Below are 17,714 nucleotides of genomic sequence, written 5' to 3' on the forward strand. Positions count from 1 at the left end.
GAGAACATCACATGAACACAAACCTTTCACCCCACTCCTCTGGTTAGACAGCTAAGATGGACTGCACCTGCATGCCCTGAGTAAAATGGGGAGTCCTGGGACACTTACCCCTGCTTCCAAATGTGTTTTGAGAATCAAGAAGGGGGACTCGAGTTTAAACGGCATGGTGGTGACTTAGCAAGAAGAGAAGTCCAATTAAGAGTGATTCTCAGCTTCTTTCCCTCCTCCGATGTTTGCTGATTTTGATAATATCAAGGAAAAAACTAGGTTCCTGCACATGCACCTGATTTGTTACTCAGGATTTGAGAAGGAGTAACCTTATCAGTAACAACAAGCACAGTGCTAGGCATTTTACACGCATGATCTTATTTAATCCACCAAAGACCTCTGTGAAGTAGGTGTCATTATTCACATTTTACAGATGAGGAAACAGCCTCAGAGAAGTTAGCAAATTGTCCAAGGTCACTCTGCCAGGAAATAGTAGATCTGAGATGTGAACCCACTTCTAACTCTAAAAACCCAGGTTCGAACATCATGCGAAGGTACAATTAGTTTTAAAAACCTGGGCAGTCTGTTGAGTTGGGAAACCAAACCCCTAAACCTGTAATCCTAATTACAACCCTCCACACCCTCCTGGGACATCACCCCTGGGTACGTGTTCCTTTCCCAGGGAATGAGCCAATAGCATTTGCTGAATCCGCTGTCACACTTTTAAATCAAGAAGACAGCACTTCCAGGGGCCAGCCCAGTGGCTCACTCAGGAGAGTGGGAGAGTGCAGCGCTGGTAGCGCTGAGGCCGCAGGTTCAGATCCTATATAAGGATGGCTGGTGCGCTCACTCGCTGAGCATGGTACAGACCACGCCATGCCGAGGGTTGTGATCCCCTTACCGGTCAGAAAAAAAAAGAAAGAAGACAGCACTTCTAGACATAAGAATGATTCTGTCAGGTTCCTGTTTTTGTTTCTTAAATAAAAGTTTAACAAGAGTGTGTTAACCATACTCCCACCTCACTGTCACACATGACACCAGGGAAAACTGGGAGCTTGGTTTGCTGGAGCCGGTGCTCATTGTGCATGTCTCTTCCTAGCTCACCTTTTAGTGACATACACTGGTAGTTTGAAATCAGCCTTGGTGAAAATATTTACACCACAGAAATCAGCAAATGAATCAGCAAACATATCAGGGCTTTTAGAATTTTTTTTAGAGAGCCAGTTGTTAAACGTTTACCAGCACACCACAGGCTGGAAGATGTCCTGGTCTAAAGACTCCCTAGACTTTAGAAATCTACACAGTTGCATTCACCTTTCTGACAATACCATCATCTTAAGGTTTTATATAACGCTTCAAAGTTTTTCTTGTAGTTGCTTCATTTGAGATTCACAAGGGCCCCGTGAAACAGCTAGAGTCACTTACAAAAGGGGAAAGTAAGGCAGAGAGTGACAAAATATAGTAGTTTTTCCAACATTACCCAGCTATTTGGCAAGAAGATAGCAATTACAACCACTGACTTTCAATCTACACTTTCACCGCACCCTATACGTTTCCCTCATACCGCATTTCACAGTTTGTAGCTTAAGAGTATATTTATTTATGTACATATTTGATAAACTCTGTCTCCCCCATGTGATTACACATCCCACAAAGGCAGGTATCTTGTGTTTATCTCTTTGCCAGTGTCCCTCCTATGACTAACATGCTATCTGCCACATAGAAAGCGCACAATAAATATTTCTCGAGAGAATGAATAAATCAATGAAATCATGCTCCTCTTCCTACAACAACACATTGCCAGATATCTGACCTCAGATAACCAAAAATGATGATAAAACTACAACAGTGACATCACCTAGCTTGGAAATTTTTCTTCAGCTTGCTACTATGTGTGACCTAGAGCCAGTAAAAACACTTTCACTATGATTCTGCAAAGATTAAGAAAAAGGACTGAAGCACAATGGTTTGATGGAAAGACCTGCAAGCTAAGAGACTACTTTAGTAGCACTAATTCTACAAATCACTGGAGGATCACATAGGGATGGAGAATGTCTGCCAGTCAATGTGGTGGACTGAGCTGCCTTGGAAGGAATCTTCCCCTGTAACTCCAACCACGTGAAAATTATGTATTACAAAAAAATAAAGATTTGAGCCACACTCAAAAGCAAAAAGGAAATGCCTAAGTGCTTTAAATAAGAAGGAATTTAAATCAGGGAGCTGAAGCCAAAATGTCCCACAGGGATGATTCAGATATGGGCCTTAATGGCTGGGGACTCGCGTCCCATTGGGTAGAGCATCTAGGCCACAGGCTCCTGTGGAGAGTGTGCCTCAGCTGTAAAATGGACTGCATAAACTCTACCTATCTGCTATGGGAAAGGAGAAGGAAACTTGCCAACTCCTGTAGGCTGGAAGTAGAGAAGATGGGGAGTAGAAACTACATCTTCAAGAAATCTGAACCGCAGGCTCATGCCACATACAAATATACGGTTGGAACTGACATTATCCAGGGGTTATTGGAAATACCCAAGACAAAAAGTAATTTTTTTTTTAAAAAGTGTCCAAACCAGTAATCCTGGTCTGTAGGGATACTTCCACAGCCCAGGACAATCAAGACTCCTATGAATATAACACCCTCTGAAGATGAAGTCACCATCAAAAATTATAAATCACTAAGGAAATGAATTGCCAAAAGAAATATCAACAGATATAATAAACAGAATATCTGCGGAAGCCAAAGAAAGGTGGCCTCAAGACTATTCTCCATAATGTGATTCTATGAATATTAGATGCAGGAGACATTCTGTAGTGAAGGGGCTCAGAGGCCAAGTGAACCTGGGGAACACATCACACCACATCCCCAAACCCCATTAAAAATTCACAAAGCTCATTAACATTTAAAAAACTCTGATAACAGGGGCTGAGCCCGTGGCGCACTCAGGAGTGTGCGGCCCTGGGAGCGCGGCAACGCTCCCGCCGCGGGTTCGGATCCTATATAGGAATGGCTGGTGCACTCACTCACTGGCTGAGTGCTGGTCACGAAAACAAAAAACTCTGATAAGTCCTGCAGTAAAAAACCTAGTAACTTTGTTTAGCCAGTGTCTCCTAAATGTGTCTAACCTGAGAATGTTTTTTTTTAACCCAAACACCTATAAACATCTTGCAATATTATGGTTTTATGGGACACGATTAGACCTAAAGAAGAAAGTTCTCACTCTTTAACCCTCTTCATAGACCCCTACTCCATTCCTAACCTCATCTCCCACTAATCCTCCCTCAAAGACCCTTCATTCTCATCACACAGATTATTTCCCCCCAAGTACAATAAGCTATGCCAAATGTCCATGTCTTTATTCCTAATATTCCTCCAACCTGAATGGCTTTCCAAAATCCTACCCTCTTTCTCCAAGTTTTAGCTCAAATATTCCCTTTTCCGTAATACTTTCCCCACAACAACTTGATATCAAATACTTTGGGGTGCTTTCCTTGAACTTTGATTACAAGCAATTACTTCTTTTAGCCACATATTATGGATACGTGTTTTCAGTCTGTCTGCCCCCAGACTATGAGCTCTTGAATAGCAGTGACTAGGTGTCACTCATCTGTGTATCCCCTTGTCAACATGGGGTACATTAATAAAGAGCAGGAGCTTGGGAGGCAGACACACCCAGCTTCAAATCATAGAGTTATCTATGTTAATGAGTTGTATCACTTCTCTGAGCCTTAGTCCCCTCCTCTGCAAAACGGAGAAAATAATCTCTGCCTTGCAGATTGTTTTGAGGATTAGAAATGATATCTAAAAGTATGTTAGGCCAAAGAAGTCAGACACAAAAGCATACACACACCATTTATATAAAGTTCCAAAACTGGTAAAACTTATCTATAGTATGAGAAGACAGGATGGCAGTTAGCCTTCTCAGGATGGGGGGTAATGGCTGGAAGGGAGTTCTAGAATCTATTTCTTGATCTGGGTGCTAGTCATGTGGGTGTTTCACTTATAAAAAGATGAATTGCACACTTTTTATTCACTTTTCTATTAACTTCAGTACAAACTTCATGTTTTAAAAAACATGATGTGTGAAATGTAGCTGGAGAACAGTGGGCAATTACGGTAGATTTTTTGGTCATAGTGCTACAGTATTCTGTGCATAGGTGGTTATTGACTTGCACTCTCCAATGATGAACAGTAAAAAGAGTAATCCTGAGGCAGGGGCACAGGCCAGATCATTGTTTGCAGGCTGAGAAGTTGGCACCTCTAACTATTGACCTCAGAGTAAGGCAGGGCCGCTAACAGCTCAACCTAGCTGCAGGTTATATCTGCTCAGTCACCAGATAGATAATGCCTCAGCAGCAATCGCTCAAGCCCAGCCTGTTGAACGAAGCTCTCCAGCCTGAATCCCACAGACTCCTGGCTAGAGAAACTAGGAATTCACACAGGAGCACATGCAACTCTGGGAGACAAAGAGATAAGACATTGAGAATATGGCCCCTGAAATAAAGTTTCAGGAGAAACTATGTTTATATATATATATACATATATATATAGCACATTTAGAAACGTGGTAATGCAGAGAGAAATTAACCTGTAGTTCCATTATAACATGTACTTGACATTAATCTAATTTTTTTAAAGAGACTTAACCAATTTCTTCCTCACCTATATCTGAAATGCGAGCCATTTCCCCACTAGTACTCACTCAGAGCTATCTCTGAAAAGCCTCAATAGTGTTTCATAAGAAGGCATGGAATTTTTGAGAAGTAGAAACATATTTACCAGCTAAAAAGCAAAGATTCACAGAAGTCCAGTAATTTGTGAGGTCTCACAGCAATTCAGGGGCAAAACTAAACTAGAACTCAGATGTCATATCCTTTTTCTTAGAGTGTGTTTGTCCCAGAAGGTTGCTTGCTCTGCCTTTAGGTCACAGAGGATGTCCTTGGCCAGAGCCAAGCTTTGTGTCTCAAAGGAGACTACAATAAACAGGCTGTCTGGTCAGGTTTAACTCTGACCCTACATCACCTCCAACGTGGAAGAATCAGATGCCTGGGAGGGTCTTGCTCTTCTGTGTCTTGGCTTAATCTTGGGGATGTGGGGGTGCGGAGGAGAAGGTCCTACCTGAAGAACTAGTGATTTTTTGTGACTCCTACCAGATCCATTTGTCCTTTCTCAAATAACAGGAACGTTAAAACAAAAACAAAAAACACATGAAGAAAAAACTACAGAGGAAATGGCAAAGATCCATGCCCTCCCCTGCCCTCTAGTTCCCTCATCTGTCCTTATTCTCTGGAAAAGGGCAGAATCCAGCCCCAATCTACCTCTTCACTCCCTCGGAGAATGTCTGCTGAGCACCTCTGTGGTGCCTCCTGGGCACTGCACATGGTACAAAGATGACTGAGGTACCCTCACAGCCCTTGAGGAGTTTGAGTACAGTGGAGGAGATAAAGTATGGGCAAAAGTATGTGATCTGGGAAAAAGAGCAGTCTCTGAGCCCTGGAAGAGGCCCAGACAGGGCTGGGGGTACTGGGGGTGCTGGGGAGCACAAGGTCACTACCACTGTCAACCCCTGCTAGGCACTGAGCCCTAGGTCACACCAACAGCCCAGGCCAATATAGGCACTAGGAAGAGCTTCCCCTTGAGAAAGGCCCCTGTCAACAGTTACTACAATAATAATAGCAGAGATAATAATAGTATCTTACAGTAATGGACACTCCCTATGTTCTAAGCACTTTCACATATCATCTCATTTTATCCTCAGAACAACTCTACAAGGTGGATTCTTCACTATCATTACCCACCTTTCACAGATGAGAACACTGAGCCTTAGAAAGGTTCTTTTTTTTTTTGTCTTTTTGTGACTGGTAAGGGGATCGCAACCCTTGGCTTGGTGTCACCCGCACCGCGCTCAGCCAGTGAGCGCACCAGCCATGCCTATATAGGATCTGAACCCGCGGCGGGAGCGCCGCTGTGCTCCCGAGTGCACCACGGGGCCGGCCCAGAAAGGTTCTTTTATTCATTCATTCAACAAATATTTTTTCAGTGTCTGCCATGAACCTCATACCACTCCAGCCATGACAATTAGACAAAAATCCCTGCATACATTCTGGTGGGAGATAAATAATTTGCCCAAGGTTCTCAGCTTGTTTAAATAGGGAGTCAGAATTCAAACCCAGCTACTCTGACTGTAGATCCTGTATGAGGGTGCTTCAAAAAGTTCATGGAAAAATGGAATTAAAAGGTAACAGGAACCTTCCCATGAACTTTTTGAAACCCCTCGTGCTTTCATGCTCCCAAGAAGCAAGCTGCCTGGGCCCGGCAACTGCTACTTATACTCATCATTAACAGTAAAATACCACATTTCCTCTACTTTAAGATGCACAGTTTTTCACATGTTAATGTCTTAAATCTGGCTGCATTTTATAACATATGTTAAAAGAAACCTGTGGGCTGCAGGCAGAGAATAATTCATAATACAGCTGATACTCCTGTTCAAGCATGGATTTAGATGAACACAAGTTATTTGATTACCAGCTCAGTTGAGTTTTCTGCAAATGATAACATTATACACAGTTGAATTTTAACTTAAGATCTCTAATATTACTTCAATTACATTTTTAAATTCCACTATAAAACAGTATTGAAAGGAAAAGCTATCAAGCAAGCAAGAGATTGCTTATCACACGCCATGTAATGAAAGGGAGAAAAAATCACCAAATCTCCTGGAACTGACAGAATTTTCAAAGCCTAAAGAACTAGCATTCAAATGACAAACTCCTAACTGTCAGAAGCTTCCAGCTATTTAACCTCCAGCAATACATAATCAATTAAGGAGAAATAAAACTATGAATGAATTTAGCCAAAGAGAAAATGCAGACCAAACCCTGCTATTCCTTGATAAGCCTCAGAATCATTGCCAACCATAAAGGTACTAAAGGGATCAGGATCATGAGTAATCAGCTTTATGAAAAGCATCACATAATTCTGAAGTTACACATAATCTCTAAGAACCAAATATGATGCAGAACTGCATTAATGTGAAAAATACCTATACTTCAAACTCTCGTTATACAGAAAGAGCAACTCATACGTAAGCATGTGGATTAATGAGAGCTACTAGAGACAATTTTTTAAGTGTGTACATTTAAAGTCATGTTTCTTTGTTTCTGGAAAGATACAGTTAACTCAAGAGCATATTTTACCATTATCAATGGCAAAATTAATACCATTATCATTATCAAAGATACCTCAGAATAGATGATTATGGCAATTACAATAACTGCCATTTATTGAGCACCTGTTAACACTGTAGTTGGTATTTTATAACCATTATAACACATGTTAAAAGAAACCTATCTCTAATCCTCATGTCCACTTATAAAGGAGGTACTCTTAGAATTCCCATCTTACATTTAAGGAAAAATGGAAACTAAGGAAACTAAGGTTCATGGAGACCAGTGACTTCTCAAGGTCATATAGCCAGTAAGCAGAGACTGGAACCAGGACCACCTGAGTCCAAAGCCCAAGGAGTTTCCAGGGCACGATAACGCCTCTCTCCACTAACAATCTACCCTACCCTCACCCTGACACAGCAAGCACAGGTAAGCCCTCACTTGACGAAAACTTACTATGATCTCAGAGCTGGATGGGCCAGCATGAATTCAAGGTAGCTGGACCCCCACCCCCTTAACCCAAATACCCACCGCCAAATTGACCCACATCCTGCTGTTACATGACTGCTGCCATTTTTTCAATGTACACTTGAGAACATGCTCAAGCAAGCCCCAAATTGGCCAACAGTCTCAACATTAACACAGCCAATCACTGATTGGTTCATTCCTTCCAATTGGGCCAATTTGGTAGCAAAATCCAGAGAAGACGGTAAATATGCTTAGAAGCAAGGGCATCCCCTAAGTTTCTAATTTAAGGCAGGTGCCTATGGCCTGGCCAGAGGTATTTTCTTCCCTGCAGGCACTGTCTCATGTCAGAGACACAGAGGCCTCCTTACACCTATGAGAGAGCCAGTTTATTGTGCCAGTCATCTTGTGGGGATCTATTGGGAGTCTCAGGGCAGCCCACAATTCTAATAAACAGCTGCTTTTCTTCTTGGTCAAACTTTTCCAGGATGACAGGCAGGGGCTTGTGAATTTTACCCCATTATCTGGAAACATGCCAATGGATATGGTTTCATCTCCAGTGCAAAATCCTTTTTAAGGGTTTCTCCTTGAATATTCCCTCAGGAAAGGGCATCAAGCTTGGATGCTAAGAGTGAACCAAGATGATTCAAGAAACATTCAGCTTCTCTGAGGATGCAGAGAATTAGATGTAGTCCCTACCATCAGAGAACTCACAGTTGAATGTGGGAGTTAAGGCCAGCTCAGAACTAGCTAAGATAAAAAGGTGAGTGTATTCCTGAAACACAGAGCAGGAAGAGATTAATTTCAGATGCGGGGTCAATAATAAACTCAGCTAATACTGACTGTGCACCTGCTATGACTATACCAGGCATTTTATATATGAGTACATTACTTTATTTAATCCCCACAGCTGTCCTGTGGAATATGTTCTAATACTACTCCTCACTTTTCATTGTTTTTTAAGTATGCAATTTTTATCTCAGAAAGTCCAACTCTGCAAAGAGTTGTCTTGACTACCTAAAATTAAATTTAATAGTTACCAAAGCATCCAAAAAGCCTTAAAGGTCAGTGTACCTCATACAAAAATCTTGAAGACTTTTTTAAAAAGGAAATTATACCAGTCAAGAGAAAGAAATCACATAGTTATTTTAACAGGGATAATTTAATAGATAATGTTAACTAGATACAAAGTTCTTGACCAGGTAACTGAAGAGGAGAAGGAGAACAGTAGAGTATAGATGGAAGTAGCAATTACTGAAGCATCTGTCTTCCCCTAAGGGTGGTGGAAAAGGGAAAGAAGTTGGAATTGTTAAAATGCAGTAGTGTGGACCTAAACCTCAGAACTTAGGGGGCGCTACCGGACTGGTGCTGATGTCTTGGGGTGGCAGTAAGGTGGGAAGTGGGGGGAGAGGAGTTCTATAACAGGGGTCTGCATACTATGGCCCATAGGCCAAGTCCAGCCCACTACCTGTTTTTGTATGGCCTATGAGTTAAGAATGGTTTAAACACTTTGAAATGATTGAAGGAAAAAAAAAAAACATAAAAGAATAATTGTATTAGTTTCCTAGGGCCACCATAACAAAGTACCACAGACTGGGCAGCTTAAACCAACAGAAATTTATTCTCTGACAGTTCTAGAGGCTAGAAATCCAAAATTAAGCTGTCAGCCGGGGTACACTCTATCTGCGACTCCGAGTAGAATCTTTCCTTCCCTCTTTCCAGTGTCTGGTGGTGGCTGTAGGGACCCAAATGCCCCAAGGGATCACACCCCGATCACATAAGCCCTTCTCGGCCACACCCCATCATGGCGCTGGTTGCCCTTCTCTTCCGTACTCTCCTTCCCGCCGGCGCGAATCACACACCAATCAGCTCCCCCCAAACCCCATGCGGTATGCTAAGTAGGGATTGCATTTTAAGCCAATCAGCTTTCCCCTTAAAGCCCTATATATGTGTGTGTGTGTGCTGCCTAATAAACGGGCTCTCTCCCGTGGATTGTCAACTGGTGTCGACTCTTCCTTTCAGTGGCCGTCACTCACTTTACAAATGAGGAAACAGAGGACAAGCTACGTACCTCACACAGATCATAACTAATTTGTAAATACCGGAGAGCAGATTTGGAGCCTGCTGGCCAACACTAAAGCTTGTTATTTCACTGCAGCAGACTACCCCTCCTGGAGCGAAGAAGTTCTTCCTGGTAGAGGAGAAATCCACATGTTTCCCTTTCCGTGACATGGGGACAATGGCAGGGCCTGCATCACGGGGCAGTGGGGAAGGCTGAATGAACTGAAGAATATAAAGCACTTAGCCTGGGGTCTGCAAACTGAAAACATTCAGTAAATAGAGGGGCTTTGTCACCATTGTCATCACTGTTGTTTCTTCTTTAAAGGGTCCAGAATGTAGTGGTCATGGGCCAAAAGGCCTTTTAGTTTATTTGTTTAGCTTAAAGGGATTAAAAAAAAAAAAAGCTTTTTTTTTTTCCTCTGAAAAAGAGAAAAGATCTCACCCAACCGCAAGTCCCTCCCAGGACCGGCTCCAGTTTCACCAAAGGACCACGCCATACCTTCTCTTCTGAAGAAACTGTCAGCTTGTCACTGGATATCAAGCTGCACACCTGGTCCAGACTTAGGCTAAGAAATTCTTCCCCCAACATCACCTCTGGAAAGTGCTGCTCTGTTCCAAAAAAGCAGAAGTTAAGAAAGCAAAGTTATAACACACTCCTGCCTTTCCATGAGCCAATGTCATGACAGTCTGTGGGATTCAGGGTGGAGTCCTGGAGGGAGAGTGGGGGTGGTAGGGGGAGATATCCTGGCTGCAGGGAAGCTAGCCTTTTAATTCAGCAGTGAAAGCATCGCCCTGTGTGAACATCAACACAGACGAAAATGGGGCAGAGAGATCTGAGGTTATATTTTTTCCTTGCTCCATGAGATTAATAATGGCATCACAGAAAAGCTTCACTGGGACCTACCTACTTAACTGAGCTCATTTCCCCTCAAGGCGCAAGCTGGTAGAGTTGCAGAGGTGCCCCCTGCAGCTGAGCCATACAAAAGTGTGTCAGAACTGCTGTGTGGCTGGAAGTCTCCAGGGTTCTTGCAGGAAATCAACATTAGAAGGTTGGAAGAGGAGACCACTCTTTCTTATCCAAATTCAAGCCCAGTAAAGAGAGTCTCTAGTTCACAAGGAGACCCAACTAAGCATCCATCCAGGTGTGGTGGCAACAGGTTAGCCCCACCCCCACTAGGAACAGTCCACAACAGCCAGACCTGTGTAGCTGTCAGATGGAGGGGAATTTGGGGATAGCTAGAACAAGACAAAACCCACAGGTCTGAGGTCCACACAAGAGAAATGCCAGGGACAATTACTATCCTGACATTTGCCCAGGTCACCATCCTGCTATTACAGAGCATTATATTCACTGAAATGTCATCTGCTTCAGAGAGAAGGAACCTACATTCAAATCCTGGCTTTGCCATTTATGAGTTGTGTCCTTAGGCCAATGGAATCACCTCCCTGGGCTTCACTATCCTCTTCTGTAAAATGGGAACAACACTGCCTGTTTTGTCTCACTCCCACGATCTGATGAGAAAGGATCTGTGAAAGTGTTTTGTAAGCTCTTCCAGGATGAATCTACCCAAGGGCTGACAATTCCCAGTTTAGCAGGCTCTGGAGGTCACAAGGCCTTTTGTGATTTTCCCCAGACCTTGCTTCTCTCTGAGTTCTCTCACAACCCTGCACCCTTGCCCCAAGGAGGGTCTTTGCTCCTTGCCCTCCAGACCTTCCCACTTCCTTCTTTGGTGGACCTCTCTAGCCTGGTAGCCTCTTGGATAATTCTAAAGGGCTACACCCCCCTCCCCCCAGTTCCCATCAAGAACCACCCCCACTTCGTCTGGCCTCTTCCATTAGATTCAGGGTCCCTGCATTGCTGGGAGACTGCTGAAATAGCAAGTCTATGACCTCTGCGATGAAAAGGAAAATCAGAGTACGTTGAGCTACTCTCTCATGCTCCTCACTTCTTAAAAGCAAAGAACGGAACATTTTAATCATTTCTTGCAAAAAGTACTTTCAGCTTTTTATACTGAAATAATTTCAGACCCTGTGAATTCCCACCTTCATCCCAGTTCTCTAAACGTTAATATTTTACTCTCAAAGATCGAGGTATAAATAATCTTTTCCATCTTTCACTGGACAAAAAGGGCTCCTGCTCCCCACATGCCTAATGATATCACTGTGGTCACCGTGTTGTGAATGTTTGTGCACAACAAGACAAATCTAAAAGACGCTCTGAAGGGAAGGGGCTGTCATAAAGTCAGCAGAGTAAGCAGCTGGTCTTTGCTTCTCTATATGACAATAGGAAATAGCTTTTAGTTAAAGCTCAGTTTCTAGGTCAGACATTCAAAAAATCTTAACCATAGAAATATATAAGACTAGATAGTATTCTTTTTAATGTGTTCATTCCTGAAGATCGTGAAATAAAAGCAAGACAGCAGTCTTCTTTGATGATGAGAATTCGTTCTTGGGCTGGAGGCTGAGAAAGTAACTGGATTCTCCTTCCATGCCTTTTCTGGTCCAAGATGTCTTTGGACCACAGGCCCCTGTTGGTTGGCAAGACCCAGATTAAAAAAAAAAAAAAAAAAGTCACCACACAAGCCACCACACCACAACAGAGCACAGGACATCAAGGCTTTCCCGGCTGAGCTCAGCAGGACCACTCTGTTCGCAGGAGAGTCAGACAAACCAGCACCACACTCTGTGGCCCAGAGCCACATCTGGCCTTCCCACATCTATCTTTGGTTAAGAAAACCTGATATTTGCGGGAAGGAAGAGAGTGAAGAGAATAGGAGGAGGTAAGAAAGTAAAATTCTGTGCTGTGAAAAAAACCACTTCCTTACAGCTCATAAAGCCAGAAGTAGGTGGGCTTGGATTTTGAAAAGGACGACAGTGGATGTGCAATAATGCATATTCTAGGTGGCTTGAGGAACAAACCAGAAATCCTCAGAGATAAATCAAGGAAGAAAGTAGTCAGCCCCCCGCGTCTCTCCATCTCTTACCCTCTGGAACACTGCAGGATTTGAATCTAGTCCCTTATTCCTGAAGTGGGCTGCGTCTTTACCCATCTGGAGACTTCCTCTGAAATCCCATTCAGAAATCCTTCCTGGAAACAGTGTCTGATGGGAAGGGGGTAGCAAGGGAATTAACAGACAGTAGCTTCTCATTCAGGGTTGGCACCCAGGGACCCAGGAGATTTGCAGGGTATGAGCAGGAAGAAACAAAGAAAAGGATCAAAGAGGAACACTTCCCTCCTACCTATAGTTTGAAGGGACAGGGTTGAGCCCCCAAAGTCCTTGGACCAGAGTCCCCTTTAAGTTAGCAAAATTCAAGAAACAACGGGATAGAAAAAAACAGGAACAGGATGCTCTGGCTAACTTGATTTCCTGGGAAATAGGATTTCCCCAGAAGACTTTGGACTTGTCAGCCGTCTTCACGGCAGCTTCCAGAGAAGAACCCACTCTGCTGCCAGAAGATACCTCCGGGAATCATCTTCCCCTTCAGACAATTATTTTGGTTTTTTTGTTTGTTTTGCTTTGCTTTTAATGTATAACTGGAGAATGTAGTGAAAAGCTTTGGCTAAGAGTCAGAAGCCCTGGGTTCAGCTCTTGCAGCCACTTATTTCCAGGCTTTGGCTTCCTCATCCATAAAATGGAACCATAATACCTGACCTAGCTCTCAAGATTGTTTGGAAGCTCAAAGACGATAATATATATTAGCCCATTTTGAGATCTTTAAGAAAGTCTTTAGAAACAAAGGATGAATATTATCAGCCCATGATCCTGCTTCACAAAGTCCAGTTCTTTAACAGAAGCTTTTCCACAGCACTGAGAGAACCTTTGGGACAACAGGTCCCATAGGACAGGCTGTGAATCTCCGAGATCTCAGAGATCCTGTTTAATTCCATTGAATTCAACAAACTTTCCAGTGATACAAGTTTTTCAGTTTCTTAAGGCTACACTGTTCCCATCTATTAAATGGGACTAAGAATAGAACCTATCTCATAAAGGTGCTGTGGGCATTAAATAAGCAAATGTATGTAAGTCACATTTACTGAGACCGTTGCAAGTGCTACATAACTTTTAATGTATGATGTGCCAAATGCAGTGTTTCTTCAAAAATGAAGAAAACAGCTCATGCCTACAAAGAGCCTACTGGCTCATAGGAAGGATAACACAAAGCACCAATAATTCTAATCCAAAGTCCGCAGGGCCATGACTGGGAGAGGCACTTCGAGTATAACAAAAAACAAGGAAGCAGAAAAATTCTGAGCAGGTGCAGGAACAGCAGTAGTGCAGTCTAACTAGAGCAGAGGCTATGTCGTCATTCATCTTACAAAGCTTTACTGAGCACCCACTAAGTGTGGGGAACCATGTCAGGCTCCAGGAGAGGCAGGGGAGAGACAGATGGGCCAGATCTCAGGAGAGGGGGGCATGTGCAGGACTCTAGCCCCTTGAAGGGGAACTCTCCAATAATAAACTCCAATTTATCTTTTTTTTTTTTTTTTTTTTGCTTCCTTTTCCTTAAAGAGAAGTGGACACAGAGAAAAAGTCAGTTAATTAAGCATTCTAGTTAAATGTCCTAATTAACCAGGCTTTACTATAGGTAACAAACACTGTTTAAGTTTCAATTCCTGATTAATAAAACACAGTAATTGTGTTCCTGTCCATGTGGATGAGTAATTCTGAAGACGGACGGGCACCACATAACTTCCAGTCTTCCTACCAAGCACCTACATATATTTCCTCACAGTGCTGAAACAATGAGAAAACGTGGGTGCCACCTTCCCAGGAAAGGGCTTCCTCTCCAGGGAAACAGGCACAGAGAAGTTTCAGACATTTTCTAACAGAAGTTAACACTGTGCTAGGTATTTTACATACAGCATGTCACTTAATACTCCCAAAAGCCCTGCTGAAATAAATATCAATATCCCCATTTTACAGATGGAGAAATGGAAGTTCAGAAAGTCCAAGTCGTGTGCTTAGATTCATACAACAGTAAGTGGTAGAGCCAGGTTTTGAAACCAAGGCTGTCTGGTTATAATAATAAATATTCTGATGAGTGCCTTAATCTTTAAGATAATTAAAAACCAGGGGCTGGCCAGTTAGCTCAGTTAGTTTGATTAGAGCTGATAACACCAGGGTCCAGGTTTTGATCCCTGTAGCAGCCAGCTACCAAAAAAACAAAAAGATAATAAAAACCAGTCCTGAGAAGGCCATTGAGGTAAAATTCAATATAGATATCAGAAAATCCTAAGAATCCCTTTCAGGGTGCTGGAGACAGAAAGAGAAAGACAGGGAGGATATAAATATAAAGACCTTTCTTTGGGGGGGAAAAAAGTAATCTTAGAGTAGTAGTGTTCTAACAGTCTAAAGAGTTAGTCCTGGGTTCAGATCTCAGACCTAATCCCCGAATTAATATCTTTCTCTAATCCCCCTGTTCACCAGGTTAGATGAAGTGATATTCTTTGGTGTTCCCAAAGTCTCCAAAATAGGAAATAATAATTAACATAGCCCTAATCACCCTGCTTTATCAAATGAGGTCTTTCTGTCATACTGGGAATGGGAGCCCCATGAGGGCAGGGACCAAGTCTGTCTTGTTTGAAGCTGAATCCTGAATCCTCAGTGTCCAGCATAATGTCTGCATTTATTGAGCTCTAAAATTATTACTGCACTTTCCTGCCTGTTCTTCAGGACTGCCTAGGGCTCAGGCAACCTCCCAAACTAGCCCCAAACCTATTCCTCCCTCTTTATGGGATAAAGATAAACCTAAGCCTTTGATCTGGTTCATCTAAACCACACACCCAGAACAAATGGAACTGAGAGCCTTGACCTGCAGAGACTGCACGAGCCCCCTAATTCCCAGGGCCAGTGGCCCCAGGGAACAGGTGTGAGTGCCTCTGAACTGAACCACTGGCCACACCTTCAGGAGAGACTGGCTGACACAGGTGGACACAAATAGAATCAAAACATTTCACCAGCGTAAAAAAAAATAGAACTGCCTCCAATCTTTGCTGCCCCTTATCACTCTATTTTTGGAGGGCAGAAGCAAGCTTTCTTGAATCAGTATTTGGCTTTCCAGGCCCCCAGTTTCTCTGCTCCAGGGAGAAGGCTCAGATCTCACAGGGAAGAAACAGACCTACTATGACCTCTTCCCAGAAGGGTCATGACCTCCAGCCCTCAGACTCTAACTGTGATTCCTTCCATCCTCCCTGGGGATGGTGGGAAAAGACCTCTCTTTCCATGCTGACATATCTCCAGAAATAAGCATATTGTCCCTGTTCTCGCTCTGTCTCACACAGGTACACACTGAGACAAGGGCTATATCAAAACCGCCAGCTATTGATTCAACACTGAGGTTCCCTGTTACTCTGAAAATAGAAGCAAGGGAAGTTTCCTAAAGTCCCAACAGAGAGAAGAGCTAGCAAGTGTGTCTGCACCACTGCTTCACTGGCCACCTTCAAGTTAGAAGGAGAAAATTGAGGGGAGGCAGGAGTGAGGCAACCATCACAGGCAGACGAGCTGCGCTGGCCAGGCGGGTGGGAAAGGACACGGGCCTGTGCAGTCAGGCAGCCCCGCTGTGAATTTGGCCCTTCCACTTATAAGCTGTGTGATCTGAGGCAAGTTACTAAACCTCTCTGGAGTTTCAGTTTCTTCACATATAAATTGAGAAAATAATTATCTCTATGGTCAAGTGGCCAAAATGAGGTGATGCCTAGGAAGGGTGTAGCACCATTCTTGGCACCTAGCAAGTGTTCAAAAATGGTAGAAACTCCCACCATCACCATCATTGTCATCATCATCATCATTATTTCGTGATGCCAGGTTGGGGGCAGCATTTTTATAAGACCCACAGTGAGTCAGAGGTTTGTGTTTTTTAAATGCTTTGCCAAATTTTTCTGCTGCCCTTAATTTAATTACTTCATTCCATGATCTCAAGTGATTCAATCAATCAAAAAAAGGCTATTTCTCTCCACAAGCATGTGAAATCTGATGGCTTTTTCATCTCGTGGCTGCAGGGTTTCAGCTCAGCTTTGGTAGACTGATGTAAACAATATGTCTAAAGAATTTTAATTGCCATTTCATTAATGGGGCCCCATTAACATCCCTCCCAACCAGCTCTGCTGATGGCCTAGTGCATGGCCATCCAATTACCAACAACAAAGTCTCCATAAACCTGGGCCCTGGTCTCTGAGGTTAAAGATTAAGCAGTCCCTGGAAACAATAATAATGAGGTATAAGAAACAGGCTGTGCAAAACACTAGGGTCCCTTTCCCAGCTACTAGCTACCCAGAAGGACTGTGACACTGTCAGCCAGAGGCAAGGGTCTGAGCAGTCAGTTTCTAAATGTGGGACCCACCCTCCCTCACCCCTAAAATATCACAGCAACAATTTGGGGGCTTAACCCTGAGGGGGGGGGGAATGGATCCAGAGAAATCGGAAGGAACTGCCACAGCAGGGAGAGACAGGGCCATTCCAAACAGGAGGCCAAACAGGCACCTGGATGAAGGGGGCTGATGCTCCAGCCCCACAAAATCATGTTTTCGCCAGGGAGGCTGAAGACTTATCAGAAGGCAAGAGCTAGCCTTAGAAATAAAGCTCCATTTCTTTTAGAAAGTAATTTGGCAATATCTACCAAAAATTTTTAAACGCATATTCTCTTGGATTCAACAATTATGCTACTAAGATTGTACCCTTCAGGTATTCTAGCAAGTGTACTCCAAAATAGTATGTATAAGAATTCTCACTGAAGCACTTTGTACAAAAGAAAAAACAGGAAACATTAATGTCCATCAATAAAGGGCTAGTTAAATAAATTATACTTCATCCATATGATGCAGCAGATAAAAAAGAATAAGATGAAGCCATACTCAAGGGTCTGGAAAAGATTCCAAGATTTTGTATTAAGTCAAACAAGAGTATAGTGAGTACAGAATGCTTTGATTTGTGTAAGTTAAAAGGCACAATATATAAATTCTGTAGGGATACCGAGATATTTGTCCTGCCCGCTTCAGAGTGAGGGCCTGGAAGAAGATGGACTTTGCATTTTATACT

General features: G+C 43.0%; 1 protein-coding gene across 1 annotated transcript in view; it reads right to left on the minus strand.

Annotated features, from left to right (window-relative positions):
- The window catches only part of KLHL3 (kelch like family member 3), a 74,976-nt gene that overhangs the window by 44,897 nt on the left and 12,365 nt on the right, over positions 1-17,714 (minus strand). The window contains exon 3 of the mRNA XM_063086829.1: positions 10,178-10,287. Coding sequence (XP_062942899.1) covers positions 10,178-10,287 — 110 coding nt within the window. The remainder of the gene's footprint in view (positions 1-10,177; positions 10,288-17,714) is intronic.

This window comes from Cynocephalus volans, chromosome 2 (genome assembly GCF_027409185.1).
Source record: "Cynocephalus volans isolate mCynVol1 chromosome 2, mCynVol1.pri, whole genome shotgun sequence".
In the NCBI taxonomy this organism is placed as follows: Eukaryota; Metazoa; Chordata; class Mammalia; order Dermoptera; family Cynocephalidae; genus Cynocephalus; species Cynocephalus volans.